The 16,300-nt window shown below is 39.5% G+C and overlaps 1 protein-coding gene across 3 annotated transcripts in view; it reads right to left on the bottom strand.

Moving 5' to 3' along the window:
* The window catches only part of CREBBP (CREB binding lysine acetyltransferase), a 178,688-nt gene that overhangs the window by 16,424 nt on the left and 145,964 nt on the right, over positions 1-16,300 (bottom strand). For all 3 annotated transcript variants that reach the window (XM_075899108.1, XM_006130608.3, XM_075899107.1), the window contains 4 exons: positions 12,943-13,023; positions 12,111-12,167; positions 9,369-9,446; positions 8,792-8,859 (listed from right to left, as the gene is read on the bottom strand). In XM_075899108.1, coding sequence (XP_075755223.1) covers positions 8,792-8,859; positions 9,369-9,446; positions 12,111-12,167; positions 12,943-13,023 — 284 coding nt within the window. The remainder of the gene's footprint in view (positions 1-8,791; positions 8,860-9,368; positions 9,447-12,110; positions 12,168-12,942; positions 13,024-16,300) is intronic.

The raw sequence follows: 16,300 nt of genomic DNA, 5'->3' as shown, positions 1-16,300 counted from the left end.
ATGTGTGTGGATTTGCAGGGCTCTAGATAAGTGATTTTTTGTCACAGAGGTCATGGAAATGTAAATTTCAATAAAGTCAGTAAAAGCTTGGAAAAATGGCTGTTAAAAGGCCCCCAGACAAGAAGTGTTGTGACCTGGCATACACAGTCACAGCGCTTGGCTTGTTCACCCCTCCGTCTCCTGCTAGCAACTCTGAGTGGTGCTGCAACCCCATACGCCAGTTTGCAATGCTTGCAGCTGGACCCAACTCTCTGGGACAGAAATCTCTGGGGTCAGTGCAGGGTAGGCTTACTCCTCAATCCCAGCCCCCTCTGGGGGCCTCACCATTCAGCACCCCATGTTGCACATTTATATAGCAAAAACTACATTAACTGGTGACCCTTTCATGACTTACCTCCTTCCTCATCTCTGCAATGAAATTTACTACACATTTCTAGGCCAAATCTGTAACCTTAATCAGCTACTATCTAGCTCAGAAGCAATACCATTGTCTCTTCTCACTGACCCTCTGGGGCGTTCATACAGTAATGACACAAACACACATCCCAAAGGTTATTTTAAAGCCCAAAAGTACACTGATAGTAGTAATGATGAGAAAGATGACACCATTCCTACCTACAGGGCTTATGTGCTAAGATTTTACCTCATAAAAATAGATGCATGTAAAACATACACTATATAAAAATATGAATATAAAAATTAACCTTAAGGAAAACACTTCCTTAACACTTCAATAATCGAACGTCACAATCTAGTGGGATTGTGTGGTTATGACATCAGCACAGCACACACTGGATCATCACTGCATGGTGACTGCAGAGGCAAAGGAAAACTATTGTTTCCACTTTTCATCCTAACATGCTGAACAATGACATGGGGTATTCCAAACATCATATTACAATGAATTGGGCTTGGAAGATTACACCTGGAGATCATCTTTCAAAGCAGCATTTCACTTTGGCATTTCTTTCTTAAAGAGCATAGAAAAAAGAGGTGCACAGTTCCATTAGATGAAACGAATGAATTGTATCAGCATATTTTTATCTACCAATTGAAATTAATTTCTACTAACTAGTTTGTTCTTATTTTAACAACTTTTAAAGGCCAATTCTATCTACCAAGTGATTCCTACTTCCCCTAAAAGTCATTTAATCACTCTGTGCTACTGCACAATAAGGCATGGAAACTAAGAGCCACATCTATACTGTGGAGGAAAGGTGGCTTAAGGTATGCAATTCTAACTCTGTAAGTAACATAGCTGGAGTCAACGTACTTTGAACCAAACTTTGGCGCCATTCCCATAGCAGGTCGATGGGAGAAACACTCTCATTGACTTCCCTTACACCTCGCAACAGCATGCAATACCGGCTCCAACGGGGCCCACTCAGTGTTTGATTTAGCGGGTCTTTACTAGATCCACTAAATCGGCCTCCGGAAGATCGACCGCTGCAGCGCGATCTTCCCACAAGTCTAGATGTGGCCTAAGGAAAAGGCCAAATTAACAACTATATAGAGCAAGAGTAGAATTATCTTTGCAAGAGATTACCAAACATCTATGCCAACTGAAGCATTGCTACATTTCCTTATGTTAACCTTTCATTTACCCTAAAAGTACAGTCCTTAAGAGCCAAGCATTCTGACTGCTCTAAAAGCGTTAATATTCTTTCTGTTAAGAGGCTACTATACTTTGGCTCTCAGCTACAGCTGATACAGTTACTATAATAAGCTATAAAAGAAGTTTTTAACTTAATTTTCAATATAGAACAGCCTATCCAGCACTTACTACCCATAGAGCTTAGGGTACTTCTGAATAGGGATGTTAAATATCAATTAATTGAATAATCAATTAACTTCATGAATTCTTATCGGTTAGTTGACTATTCTATAGTCCCGGGGGTGGGGCCAGAAGCAGGTGCGCTCCAGCCCCACTCCTGAGGAGCCCCCTGCCACTCCACACTGCTGCCTCTACACCAGAAACAGCAATGTGGGGGTGCCAGTTTAAAAAACAGCTCCCCTCACAGACTGGCTGCCTGTCACCCCACGCTGCTGCCTCTGATACAGCAGCCCCTGTCCAGGGGAGGATGTGAGCTCCTGGATCTAGCACAAGCTGGAATTGAACCAGGCTGTCTGCCCGCCTAGCTCCTAATACACTTTTAATGCAGAGCCACAGGGGAGCAGGTCCCAGACCCAGCACGAGCGAGGACTGAGCTGGGCTGCTGGCCAGCCTGCTAAATTTACTGGCAGGGGGAGATGCATGTAGTCTATAGCACAGTGTTTCTTAAACGTCTTAAGACTGAGGAACACCAAACTTTTTTTTTTTATGAGGAACACCAAGGATCATTATTTTTTGGTTTGAGAAAACAAAAAACAAACCTAAAAAGGGTCCCGGGGGGTTGGGGGTGGGGAGAAAGAGGTTATTGAGGGCTGTGGTGTTCCTCATTTAAAAAAAAATTGTTTGGTGTTCCTCAGTCTTAAAAACATCCTTTAAGGGCAGCCATTTTGAATTCTGTTGTTCTCCGCGGCACACTGGTGTGCTGTAGAACACAGTTTAAGAAACAAAAGACAGGACTATGTAGCTCTTTAAAGACTAACAAGATGGTTTATTAGGTGATGAGCTCTCGTGGGCCAGACCCACTTCCTCAGATCAATACGTGGAAGAAAATCAGCATGACCATATATACCACCTCGTCATCTCCAGCTTGATTCTGGCCTGCATATTTATACCTGCCTCTGGATATTTCCACTACATGCATCTGATGAAGTGGGTCTTTGCCCACGAGAGCTTACGTTCCTACACTGCAGTTAGTCTATAAGGTGGCACAGGACTCCTTGCCGCTTTTGCAGATTCAGACTAACACGGCTACCCCTCTGATACTCGACATATATACCAAAGTGATGCAATCATGCGAATGTGAATCACATGCGTTCTTTTTTTTTATTGTATCACTTTGGTTGTGCCGATTTTCTTCCACGTATTGATCAGAGGAAGTGGGTCTGGCCCAAGAAAGCTCATCACCTATTAAACCATCTTGTTAGTCTTTAAAGTGCTACATAGTTCTGTCTTGTTTCAGATACACTAGACTAACATGGCTGCATCTCTATCACAGTTTAAGAAACACTGCTATAGCATTAACCTATAAGCTTTTGCTTATCGGTTAATCGACTACACTATTATGTCCCTACTTCTGAAGCTGAATATTTTTGCAGAATTTGGATAGGTGTCTGTGTCTTCTGTTTTATGTTCTCAAATCAAACACTAACATTATAAAAAACTGTAGAGATTGCCAAAGCAACCAATTTTAAGGCAAATCTACTGTACAGTGTTCGTGTACTGTATTTAATTACACTGTAAATCAACTTGAAAATTTAATATACAACATACATCTTTCTTCTTTGTTGTACCTTTTTCTCCTCCATAATGTTGTTCTGTTTTTCTCTTTTAGTTTCCTATGACAGATTATGATATCCTTTTCCGAGATTTTAGATCTGCTTCCTTTTTTCGTTCTACAACCTCCTGACTTTTACCAATCCTGCATAGTGTTCTCAAGGAGTCTCCCATTATATTTTGTCTGTCTAGCCTCTTATATAGACACCATCGCCATTGCACCAGAGTACTCTTTATGGATAAAAGCAAAAATGGTTCTTTCCTCTCCTTTCCTTCTTGCAAGCAACATGCTTGGATTAGATTTTTCAACACATAACTATTAGTAAGAATAGTATTATGGAGAAGACTAAATAAAGACTAGTTTTATATTTACATTCACAGATTCCAAAACGGCAAGGGACCATTGTGAGCATTCTAGCCTGACTTCCTGTATAACAGTCCTAGAATTTCCCCAAAATTTCTCTTAAAGACCCACTTTAGGAATCGACATCCAATCTTGACTTAAAATTGTCAGGAACGAAGAATCCAACACAACCCTGGGTAAGTTATTCCAACGATTAATGACTCTGTTAAAAACACATGCCTTATTTCCACTCTCAATCTGTCTCACTCAGAATCCTTCTCTCCCACTTCTTTGCCCAAAAATCTCTCTCCAGGTGATATGTCCATATCATCTATCCCACCTATTTTTAAAGTTTCCCCTAACACATAGGGATATGTATGTCTAAACAGACACTTAAATGACAAGACGACTATACTTTATATAGCCAAATACCAATACCATTCTTCAAAGGCAAAGCTCCAATGAGAAGTCAACCAGTAACCAGAAAAAATATACACTGCTGATAAGAATCTTCATCTAGTCTTGCTAGTTGGTGACTGACAAATCTGAAATGCTCAACCCAAATCAGAAGTGGCACAGTCCCCCTCTGGTCTCTCCCTCAACCCACAACCTTCTAGTTGCTGCGATGACCACATGGAATCTTCACTCCTCCACCTTCTACTAGCCAAATGCCTTCTGTCCTTCCCTTAAGTTTTCTGGCTGCTGAATGGGGAACTGTTTTCAAGTCCTCCCCACGGCACTCTTCCAGACCCTCTCTGTTGCTGGTCACAATTCTCCCAAGTATCCAAGTAAAAGTGACCCGAGTTTGTTCAGTTTCTCAGATGACCCAATGATACTGGAGCCATCTCTACAGATTTTAGGAAGATAACACTAACAGTGAAATCAGATTGGTATTTGGAAGTTTATCTTCGTAACCACAAGTGTTTTTGTAAAAAAGAAGCTTGGATAGAAGTTGGCAGCAATTGCCTAGAAACGCTTTGTATGGGCAAATGCCTATTTTAAAGCCCTGATCTTTCACACCGTTTGCAAATGTTGCTGTTTAAGCTGGTGGTTCTTAAAATTGTGGTCTAAAACGAACTGACTGCTTATGCTTGTTTCTACAGCTCTCAAAGGGCCACTACTAAAACAAATTGGGGGAAGGAGGAGGAGAAAGAAGGGAAGCTGAAGCTGCTCTTAGGAACTGACTCCACCATATCCCAAGGTAAGCTGTTCCACTGCTAGGATTGCCAGCCACCTCCAGGGGCTGCCAGCAGGAGAGAAGCCTCAGGGAAAGGGGAAAAGAAGGTGTGGCCAGGCAACATTTACCGGACAGCAGGGAAAGACGAGAGGAACAAAACAGAGGGGATGAACTGAAAAACAAAATGAAACTAAAAATCATTCCCCTTACTCCCCAAGGACAAAACAGGTAAATTAAATGCCACAAAAATTCAGGTAAATCAGGCTGTTTAGGACAATATGAATTATTATGCCTTGGTAACAGTATACTGTAACACATTTATGAGATCAGCATTTAGGCCTATGAAACTCTATGCATGTCTGAGTGGTAGTTATAATCTATTATTCACTGCTTTACAGGTTAATGCAGTTTAAGTGTTGAACTATAAAGTGTCAAATGTGTTTAAGTTTGGGAATTTATAAAGAGTATATGTTTTAGATTTAAACCATAATAAAAACCTTTTGAACTGCTAGAACCTGTGACTTCTAAAGAACAAAATACATTCTTCTCTCAATCCCAAGCTTTCTTGTTCATTATTGGTTACTTAGCGCTTGCTTTTTCTTTAATATGTATTTTTTCATGCAATATTTATGTAGTTTATTAATTTCCGCAGCTGAGAGACAGGAGAAACAGTCTGGACCTCATATGTGCTAAGTAACCATGGAACTTAGTTTTTACACTTTAAATCTAAAGGAATTACTTTCTTCTTTTGGTATTTTAACTTATTTAAACAGAAAATTCTTTATAGTTAATTTTTAAGGCATTTTCATTAGATATAACTTCCCTACTCTCTCCCTCTACCCTTTTAAGTACTGCTATTGGGATCTCCTGGCCCAGTAAGATATGAAAGGAAGCACTGTGTTTCTTCCTGTGCCATCATTATAGCTTTTGTAGGGATTCAAGGGTTCTGGGACAATTCTGACAGTAGGATGCTGTTGGTGGAAATTGTGTATTTGGTGGTATTAGTATTTTAAGCCGGGGTGAGGCAGCACCCCTAGTTCCAGCACCACTAGATTCCACAGAATATTCTTGTGCCCCATTATACGGAAAAGCCACCCGTATGCAGCTGGACTACACAATGTCCTTTCTTGGACAATGCCTCGTATTAAGGACTTAAGTGATGCAAAAAACCTTGCAAAATCCCTCTGAAGTGAATTTCATCCAGTAATGATTCCATAATTAAGGTTCAATATAGCCCTACTTTCAGTGACCTCTAAGTTTTGATTGGAGAATTGGAATGCTTAAAATAAAGTAAGAAATGAAGAAGGAAGGAAAGTGCAGGGCCATTGGTGGGCAACGTGCAGCCCAAAAGGCGCATGAGGCCCATCTGAGTTCTACGTGTGGCTCACAAGACATTTTGTTTACTACTGCCCACGCACAGGGTTGCCACATTCCACTGGTTTCTATCTGCATTTTTTTTTCCCACAGAGAGGGGAAGTTTGGCTTGTCAAGGATGATTACGGGCTTAATTACACTTGTCAGCTGGAAGAAGAGACTAACTGAAGGCTTGCTGGGTCAGGCACAAGGAGAAGTGGGAGGAGTTCTTGCACCATTTCCAGATGCCCCCCCAGAAGGCATGCAAGGAGTCTCAGGGAACGAATAAGTCCCCTTCAGCATGGTGCCCAAGAAACACATATACTTCAAAAACACAACAAAAAGCAAGGAAAATCCCACTTAAAGTTAAGCTGCTGGAAATGCATCAGTAACCTAAGGGTAAAAAAAAATCTAAATGAAAGCCAGGAACTCAAAGTTGTGAACAAACTTAAGAAACCAAACATTTCCAAGTACAGTAAATGGTACTAAGGCTAAGGCATGCGAACAATCTTAACTCTGCCTCTGCAGTGATGACCTGAGAGAGGTGAAGGGGAATTTAACTCTCAAATTACTTTACCCACCCGGAACAGTTTAGTCTCAACAGTCACTACAAACACCTGAATACATTATTCTTAATTGTACAATGCCTGGGGTTTGTACAGTCATAAAACATCCAGAGAATAAAACTGTACTTAATAAAAGCCATCATTCCACTTCATTATGTGTTGAAAAGTAACAGAGAAATAGCCGTGTTAGTCTGATCTTGGTAAAACAAAAAAGCCAGTCTTGTAGCACTTGAAAGACTAACAAGATGGTTTATTAGGTGATGAGCTTTAAGAAGTGGGTCTACTCCACGAAAGCTCATCACCTAATAAACCATCTTGTTAGTCTTTCAAGTGCTACAAGACTTTTTTCATAGTGTGAGATTTTCAAAAGCATTAGCACGGCCTAACAGCTCCCACTGAATTAAATGGTAAAACTCCCATGATCTTCAATGAAACCCAAGGTAAGCCACTGAAAATTTCATCCTAAAATTCCATGTCCCACCAATTATAAAATACCAGCACCTACATACACACATATCCCAGGACTAAGCTCATGAATTATGGCACATGCTGAAAAACACAAACAAGTGTGTTGACAAAAAACAGAATTGTATTCTCCATTTTTAACATTTCTGCTTCTATCAACTGCTTTTCAGACCACAGATGGCAAGGGGAATATGGGCATACAGTGACTTTTGATCACTGTACCAATACACTGGCTTTACAAACTGGAGAGGTGCTCATACCAGTCTTTGAATTTCTTAAACTTCTTTGAAAATGTCCCTAATCCAAAAATACTTCATACTATAATGGGCTGCTTACTCTGGAAACCCTTAATCACAGAACTACACTTTCAAAATAACGGCCTCAAATATGAAAAAACAAAGGAAGAACGTTTGGCAGTTGGCATCATAGTGGAGTAAGTTAAGGATGTCGGCATGCCTTTCCATACTTTCCAATGTTTGGATTGGTTTAAATTAACTCTGAATTTCCTAGGTTTTCAATGCTTTCTTTGGTTTTCCTCTGCACACTCTGAATGCCTTATTCGGCAGTGCTGCTCCTTACTGTATATCCAGCACTTGTACTGGGCATGAAACTCTTGCTGACATCACTTGATGTTCTGTGGGCTTAACATGTACACAATATGCAATAAAGAGCAGCACAGCAGGCGGAAGAACATTTTGCCCGAAGTGCCTAAAAGCTTTTGTTTTTAAATTAATATTTCAACTACAGCATGAGAAAAATTTGAACCAAGAATTCATTTTAGAAAAGCTGTAGACATAAAACCATGACAACTCAATCTGACTATGTCGATTCAGACTGCCTTCTGAATTAGTAAAAGTAATCAACATTCGAAGAGCTGTAAAAGGAAACAACTGATCATTTAAGATTTCTAAATTATACCAGGAATATATGGACAACCACACTATCAGTCTAGTTGCTGACTGCAGAGCACAGAAATGTCAGACTTACTTTTGTTTTAAGGCTACACAGAAACTAGTCTATCATCCATCTATGTGTTTAGTTTTGAGCTTCTGCTTGATGTTATACCTCAAAAATAGAAATACTCTCTCTATAGTCATATGTTGCAAAAGCCCTAAATACTTTCAGCACCACCCACAGTTAATATAATCACTTCCACTCAACAGTGACTTCTGTGCTCTTCCTTGAGTTCTGCACACAGTCTTTTTTGAGAAATGTCTCACCAGCGCACTCCGACCCAGGGTGCAGCTCCATAGGCAGTAGCAATGGTAAGAGGAATAGGGTGGACAGGACATTGGTACCAATGATGTAGACCTGTGAAGAGCAGGTCTGCATGACATTGAGTAAAATGATGGCACTAGTACTCCTCCTACTGCTAGCATTAGTGTAGCTGCACCGGTGGTAGGGAAGATCTCCTCTGCAAGGCTAACATAACTCAGGGCACAGGCAAGACAAGAGTTGAAGTTCTAAACTATATAAATAAAAAAAACACCACACAAACTTACTTTTAGCGCTGAATTTGTTCTCTTTACGTGTTCTGCCAGTTTTCTTCAGACAATTGTCACAGACAAAGCTATAAAACAAAAATTTTCTGCTGATAATTTAATACAAACAGCGAAAGCTAGCTTAATCCTTCATTAAACACAGACTCCTAATAGTAGTAGTCAAAAAACAACTTGCATCCCAGACTACCATTTCATCATTTAATATTTTAGGAACAATTTAAGTATATCCAATTCAGAAACTGTTAGATGTTTTAGAGTTGTTTTATTCATCCTTCCTAATTAATAACTTATTGCACATTCATTTTATATTTCTTTTAATATAGAAATCCCCCCAATCATATCCACATTTTACAAATAACTAAACAAGAGGAAACAAGGTTTGTGGACAAGTTTTCCCTACATATTTTAGCTTGAATATGCAAAAGTGTTACTAACAACCAAATTAAGCATTCATTTACAAATGGTATGCTTCTTTTTAGGTGGTCCCAGGAAGAGGATTATTGTATGTTAAATCAACAGGATCTACAGTCCTGGTTCATTATAACTGCAGAAAAAAGGCTATAACCCAATAACTTACCCTGAAGGCCAAATAATATCATAATGTAGCACACAAATCTGGTGCATCTTCCGACCACATTCTTTGCAATCAACAAAGCTTGGAAGGGAAAGGAAAAAAAGCTACTTTAATTTCTTTAGAAGTAAAGAGCATGAAACTATAAAAACCAGTCAATGCTTGTTAAACAGGTAGTTTTCCAAAGGGCTACCTCTCAACAATAAAACTGGGCTGGATATCAAATGTAATGACCTTGCTAGTAATCTCATTAAGACATTTATAAACCAATGAAAAATACTTCCACTGCAAAATGAAACTGAATATATTCTGCCCTTATATTTAAGATCGAAATATATCTATAATACACATAGCTAACAAGGAACTGCCAGCATTTTGCAGGCTAAAAAGAGAATGGTCCTTTGTGAAAATTCTGACTTTCTAGATGCTTTCTCTGGGTCCTACCTGTTATCCATTTTTAAGCTGAATTTCTGGTTGCTGCAGTAGGGAACTCTGCTCGAATAATTGGTATTCTATTACCTCTATTTTAGATTTCAACAAACTGTTGCAAACACAGAGGCTACGTCTACACTGGCCCCTTTTCCGGAAGGGGCATGTTAATTTCAGCTATCGTAATAGGGAAATCCACGGGGGATTTAAATATCCCCTGCGGCATTTAAATAAAAATGTCCGCCGCTTTTTTCCGGCTTTTAGAAAAGCCGGAAAAGAGCGTCTACACTGGCCCCGATCCTCCGGAAAAAGTGCCCTTTTCCGGAGGATCTTATTCCTACTTCAAAGACCAGGGGATTACCTGAAGAGGAAATGGCGCAAAAGGGCCTAAGACCATGTATGGTAAGTCTACACTTCCAGACATGTTATGATTGTACCGGAGTTAGGTTTACCTAGGCCAGTTTTAATCTAGTCATCACAGGTAACAATGGTGAAGATGTGGTGGCAAAGACTTGTGCTAAGGCTAGCTGTGTCACTACAGTGCTTCTGGGGACCTGGGATACACATTCAGTTGTGTTAAATTAAAGCTTGTGTTACCACATCTTCACTGCCTAGAGTAAAGCTAGCATGGACAGGCAATATCAGTGCTATAACTACCCCTTCATCAATACTTACCCCAAGGATATGTTCTTCACTGAGGTTAAGCTGTCTTAAAACAGAAGTGAAGGTGGCTACAACTTGGCTTTTAACTTAACAGCTCAAGTTATAGCTAATAAGGGAGTCTGGGGTTGAACTGAAGCTGCTAAGCTAAATTGCTGTTTCTCCACTGTTATTTTAACCTAATTTAGAACATTTTTTTTCCCTGTGAGGACGTTCTCAGAGGTACCCGGAGGTATGAAACTAGTATTGTTCTATTGTGAAGATGGGATGGATTCTGGGGTGTATTCAGAATGAATTTGTTCAGCTGTTAACACAGCAAAATTATCCTTCTGCAAATTATGACTGTTTCCTTTATTCTTGACTTCCTCATTCCTTCCCATTCCTGTTATTTCCATTTACTTAGTTTAATCTTAGAGTATAAACTATGTGCATCAGGGATACCATTTTTCATTGTGCTAGCAGAGCAGGGACTTGGTCCCAGCAGAAGACCTTCAGAAACAACCAACCAATTGTGAGAATTTCCTAGAGATAATGCAGGTAACTCTCTCAAGCAACTACTAAAAGGGAACATATATAAAAAAATACATTTTGCATTTATAGTCCCTCTCCCCTCCCCTTCTTGTTTTACATGAAAATAGGGGTGACTATTTCTTGGGCTTATTCATCAGCTGTGACTGTGATATCACAATTGGCTCCTGAGATAAAGACAATGTTCTTCTAAACTCTCATCTACACTGCCACTTAACTGGCTGGAACTCTCTTACTCAGGGTGTGAACTAGGGATGTTAAATTGCATTTAATCATTTGAGTAGTCAACAGAATTTCCATCCTTACTTGATTAGTCGATGGGGGGAGGGGGACCTGCAGAGCCACAGCTCTCAGCATCAGCTCTGCCCTTTAAATATATTAAAGAGCTGCCAGGCTCTTAATATATTTTAAAGACAAAGGCATAGCAGGGGGACCAGCTCATGACCGGTCCCCTTGCTATGCCTTTTGCTTCCCCTGCCCATGGAGCTGGAGGAAAACCAGCTTTTAAAGGTGGCTTCCCTCAGCACTAGCTCCTGCTCCCCCATCCCTTGCTGCCTCTCCCTGATAAAGGCAGGGGGAGAGGGGAAAGATGGCAGGAGGAAGTGATTAGTTAAGTCACTACCTGACTACTCGATAAGCATATGCTTATGGGGTAGTCGACTAGTTGCTTACATCCCTAGTGTGAACCTCCCCCTCGAAGCTGTAAAGTACTAGTTATAAACAGGCTCCCAGCATTAGCTACTCCTCTCATGGAAGTGGTTTTCCTACAGTGCTAGGAGAGTGCTCTCCCAGTAATAGAACTTGAGGCATAAAATTAATGGAAGTATTTGGGAAATCTGGATGAAAAGTTCTATGGAAGTGAAAAATATCAAAGGCACATGTTTCCCCAAAATGTTTAAAAAGTTAGACATCAGTGGCAGTTTAACGCCATACTAAAGGCTAATAACTCTAGAGAGAGAGATTGCTACCTATCTGGCTGGAGAGAGGGAGAAGAGGACTGTTCTGACTCATCTCCCATTTCTGAAATGGTGGCCACAGAAGGAAGTACCAGCTGTAATAACCACACAGAGATGATCAGAAACTCGGATTAATGGTTTTTAATCAGGGAAAAAAAAATCACATAATACTTACGGCTCTGGATCTAGTGTATCATTTTTCTTCTTTTCAAACTGATCTTTTGAGATTGTGCTAAAGAGAAAGAGTTAAAATGAAAATTTTCCTATTGCCAGTGTCATATCAGATGAAGCTAAGAACTTATAATTACTTGAACTGCAACAAATGATCAAAATCTCAAGTTTGAAGAAGAAACAACACTAAAGGAATTTGCATTTTGTTTAGAGAACACAACTTCACTCATTTTTAACATATGGAAAATATATTCTCAGATCGTGACTAGCTGTTAATTGCTAAAAGCACTATGAATACTATGACAAAGAGAGAATGTAAGATTCAATACATGATGCAAAAAAACCTAGAAACTGGTACTAAATATAGAAGCTCATGCCAAAAACAGCTGGTCAGTAAGCCTGGCTGCACCTTACTTCAAGCCACGACTGGCGAGGCTGTAGAAAAGTTATAGCGGTCATTCATGAAACGAGTGCCTCAAAGTGGTGACAGATCAGACTTTTCAGTAGTACTGCCCTGTTTCATTAGCAGATGCAAATGATCAATGAATCATTACCATCATCTGTTGTCTTTACCCTTTTCAATATCTGCTTTCTCTGAAATCCTAAGCAGAGGGCAGCTATCAAGGAGTGTGTCAAACAGAAGAGAGATGAAGACAGAGGGAATATTGATAAAGTAATCTGCACCCCTATAAAGCTTCTCCTACTAAGAAACCCTACTCCTTTCCTTAGTTTTTGGTAAAAGCAGTAAATGGTCAACTTCAGATTGCTAAATCACAACTGAAAGTTAATTTTCTGTTATTTTACATGTTGCATTAAGAAGAATCACAATTACTTACGTTTGAGGCTGTGAAGGGTCATCACCCAGGGTAACATTCTCCCCCTGGATTTCAGTGAAACACTTCTCACAGAAGTGATACCTGTCAGCAAGAAGGCCATATTTGGGTGAACTGGTCCATCACAATACACAGCCACCCAAGCAACGGAGCCATCAATCAGAGCAGGGCAGATCACCACGACGAAAGGGGGGGCGTTGTTGGTTGATTGATGGGTCAGTGTGGACAATGAAAAGGAACAGAGGGAAGGGAAGGGAAGGGCAGGATTAGAGAACAGGGAAGGGAACAAACAGCACAGACATAAGAGGTAAGATGCAAACACCAAGACAACACAGAGCAGAAAGCCAAGGCAAAGCACAGATTAGCATTCGGTCTCATTTCATACATTACAGGCCATCAGTACTAACAAATAATATAGGTTGTCAATCAAAATCAAAATTTTGGAATGATATATAAGTAGCTGTTAAGTGCTACATTTGTATAGCCTTCAAATTTAAGAATTTGGATTTGATTTTCATTAGTTAAAGAAAATGCTGAATAATTTCAGGCATAAGAATTACTGAATTTCTTTGGAAAATAATACTCTGTCAAAAAGCCTGAACAATATTTTCATAGAAAGTAACAATAATTTCCAAAAAAGGAAAATATGCCAAAAGCATCCAGTGATGTATTAGTAAAAATGCAAAGGCAGAAATAGCTCTAATGTTGAAAAATCTATAAAAATATTAAAGGTTCATAAGTTATTTGGTTTATAAAATTAAATGTGACCAATTGCTCAGCTAACTGTATTTTAATACAAATGAAACCAAATCCATACTCTAGACAAACATTTAACAGAAATGCAATTATGGGTCAGAGTTTCCAGCCATTTATATATAAATGTTATATATGTATATATGTGAACAACTTTTTATATTGTACATACATACAATATATTTAAGTAGTACATTAAATATCTGCAATGAAGCTTTGTTAATTGAATGTGAAGCAGGTTACAGTTTGGGGTTACTAGACCAACTGTCAGCCAATCCAAGATACTTAACAAAAACACTGCTGTGATTTGGTAAGCAAAGTTGAGTAAATCAGAGGTCTACTTAAAGATACAATCTGCATTTGAAAAAAATCTTGTTATACAGATTTTTTTTTTTTAAATCAGATGAACTGGAACCAAAGTTGTCAGAATTGTAAAGAATACCAAAGGGGGGAGGCCTAAATGTTTGGAAAAGGTATGAATTAAAAACATGAACAAAGTTAATATAGGCCACAGTAGTAAAAAGTAAAACTGGTCACACAGGGTCATCAAAATGAAAAAGCTCTGTGAAGATTTAGAAATGAGAAGAGAGTTTAAGCAGCAATGGCAGCACAGTAAAATGCAGTTTTACTACTCAACACCCAATCTAAACATAAGAATGATGAGCATAAAAGGCATCAGACTAGGACTCAGAATGCCACACTGAACCAACAATTTATGAGATGAAAATAAATAGGGCCACTTGCCCCTTCATTCATTTGAACACCAGCTCCGCCCCCACTACTGTAATCCAAGTGACAGCTTTTCAATACTGTAGTTTCATGGAGACACATGTATTGAGTGGAACTTTCATCTTGTGACTGGCACTAACCACCAGTATGTTACTAGTAAGATGTACATTTTAAAGCATTTGTAAAGCAGCCCAAATTCAAACGAGATGAACTGAATTCCTCTGGGGTGGCCAGTAACCACTGGATCCAGCTTAGGAATGGAGCCATTTGAAAGTTTCAAATCTTGGACCCTACACTTTCTCTCAGAGCTTACCAATCAGCTAACATGGGTTAAAATGCAACTGTCTTCTTATAATCCTAGTGAACATCTATTACACTAATCCAAATTAAAATACAACTTTTTCTAAATGAAGGCAGGACTTTGGAGCTGTCAGAGTGATGCAAAGGGGGCAGCACAGGGCAGAAGAGCTAGCTTGTCTATTTTAATCCCTGCAATCAAAAGGTAACAGACATTTTATAAATTATGCTGAAGAGCATTTTGGCAGAGTACTTATTGCACATACCCTACTTCTACTAACTTGGTTGTGAATTCTGTCAAGTTTGGCCAGAATAAACATTTACAATTTAGCATGTGTGAATGAGTGTATATATTCACACTGTCAGTTATGGCAAACTGCCTTTTCTTTACGGTAAGGAAAGCTGCTCTTTTTGTGAGTCAAACTGGACACTATCAGGCTGCATATGTACTGCAGTAACTAGAGAAATCAATGGTTCTAGCTCCACTGAATTCTTTGCATTCAAATATTTTTGGAAATTGTTAATTCTGAGCAACAGGAGACTGAGCAGTAAATAACCATGATAGAACCTTAGATTGCACATGACTTGCATCAAATAGTGAAAGCAATATTATACAAATATACATATGCTATTGATCCAATTAGTCAATCCATTATTCATACTATGAACATACAGATTCAGGTATGCAAGATATTGAGCACTCCTGCCCTGACCTATGCAGTTAAGCACATGCTTACGTGTTTTGCTGGACCAGGACTAGGGATGTAATGGAATAACCATTTAACCGATAAGCATGAGCTCAGTTACTGTTAACAATTACATGCAGGCTCCTGGCCCTACTCCCAGAAAGCCAGCTGCTTCCCCGTGCTGCTGGCTCTGTATTAGAGCCTGCAGCACGGGGCGGCAGCCGGCTCTGTGGGAGCTGGGCTGGAAGCCAGCTTTGAGGCAGCAGTACAGAGTGGCAGCTGGCTCTCTAAGAGCAGGGCTAGCGGCCAGGAACTGGCTCTCCCTATGCACTGGCTGCCAGCCCTGCTCCCAGGGGAACCAGGTGCACTGCAGTACAAGCTTTATACTGCAGAGCCCACAATGTGTAACTGCTAAGATTTTCAGTGGTTACACGGTTACTTAACCACTTTTTAACATCCCTATTCAGGAGCAGAGCTCACAGCTTCCCGCAGAAGCAAATATTCACAGAGATTGAGTTCCATGAAATAATTAAAATGGAGAAAACAAAAAACTGAAATACAATGATACCTAAAGGCTCAGAAAGTCTATAAAATCAGATTGCCTAGATGGCACTATTTATTGATGTATTATAAGATTAAAATCTACAGCAAGCACACAATAGTGTGGTTACTCCAGTTGTACAAACACAAGCAAACACACTGAAAATGAAAAGCTTTTCAAATGCAGACTGTGTAGATAACTGTGAATCACTTTTATTAAAGAAAGCACTATGGTTCCAGTGTCTCAAATCAAGGAAAAGTTCAAATATTTTTGCATACATAGCTCATAGTTCAAAATTCCACACAATCTAGATATTGTCTTTCGTATGTACTTTAAGAAAATAATTGCACTTTGG

The sequence above is a fragment of the Pelodiscus sinensis genome, chromosome 16, assembly GCF_049634645.1.
Source record: "Pelodiscus sinensis isolate JC-2024 chromosome 16, ASM4963464v1, whole genome shotgun sequence".
Taxonomy (NCBI): domain Eukaryota; kingdom Metazoa; phylum Chordata; order Testudines; family Trionychidae; genus Pelodiscus; species Pelodiscus sinensis.
This window is presented reverse-complemented; position numbering and strand designations above follow the sequence as displayed.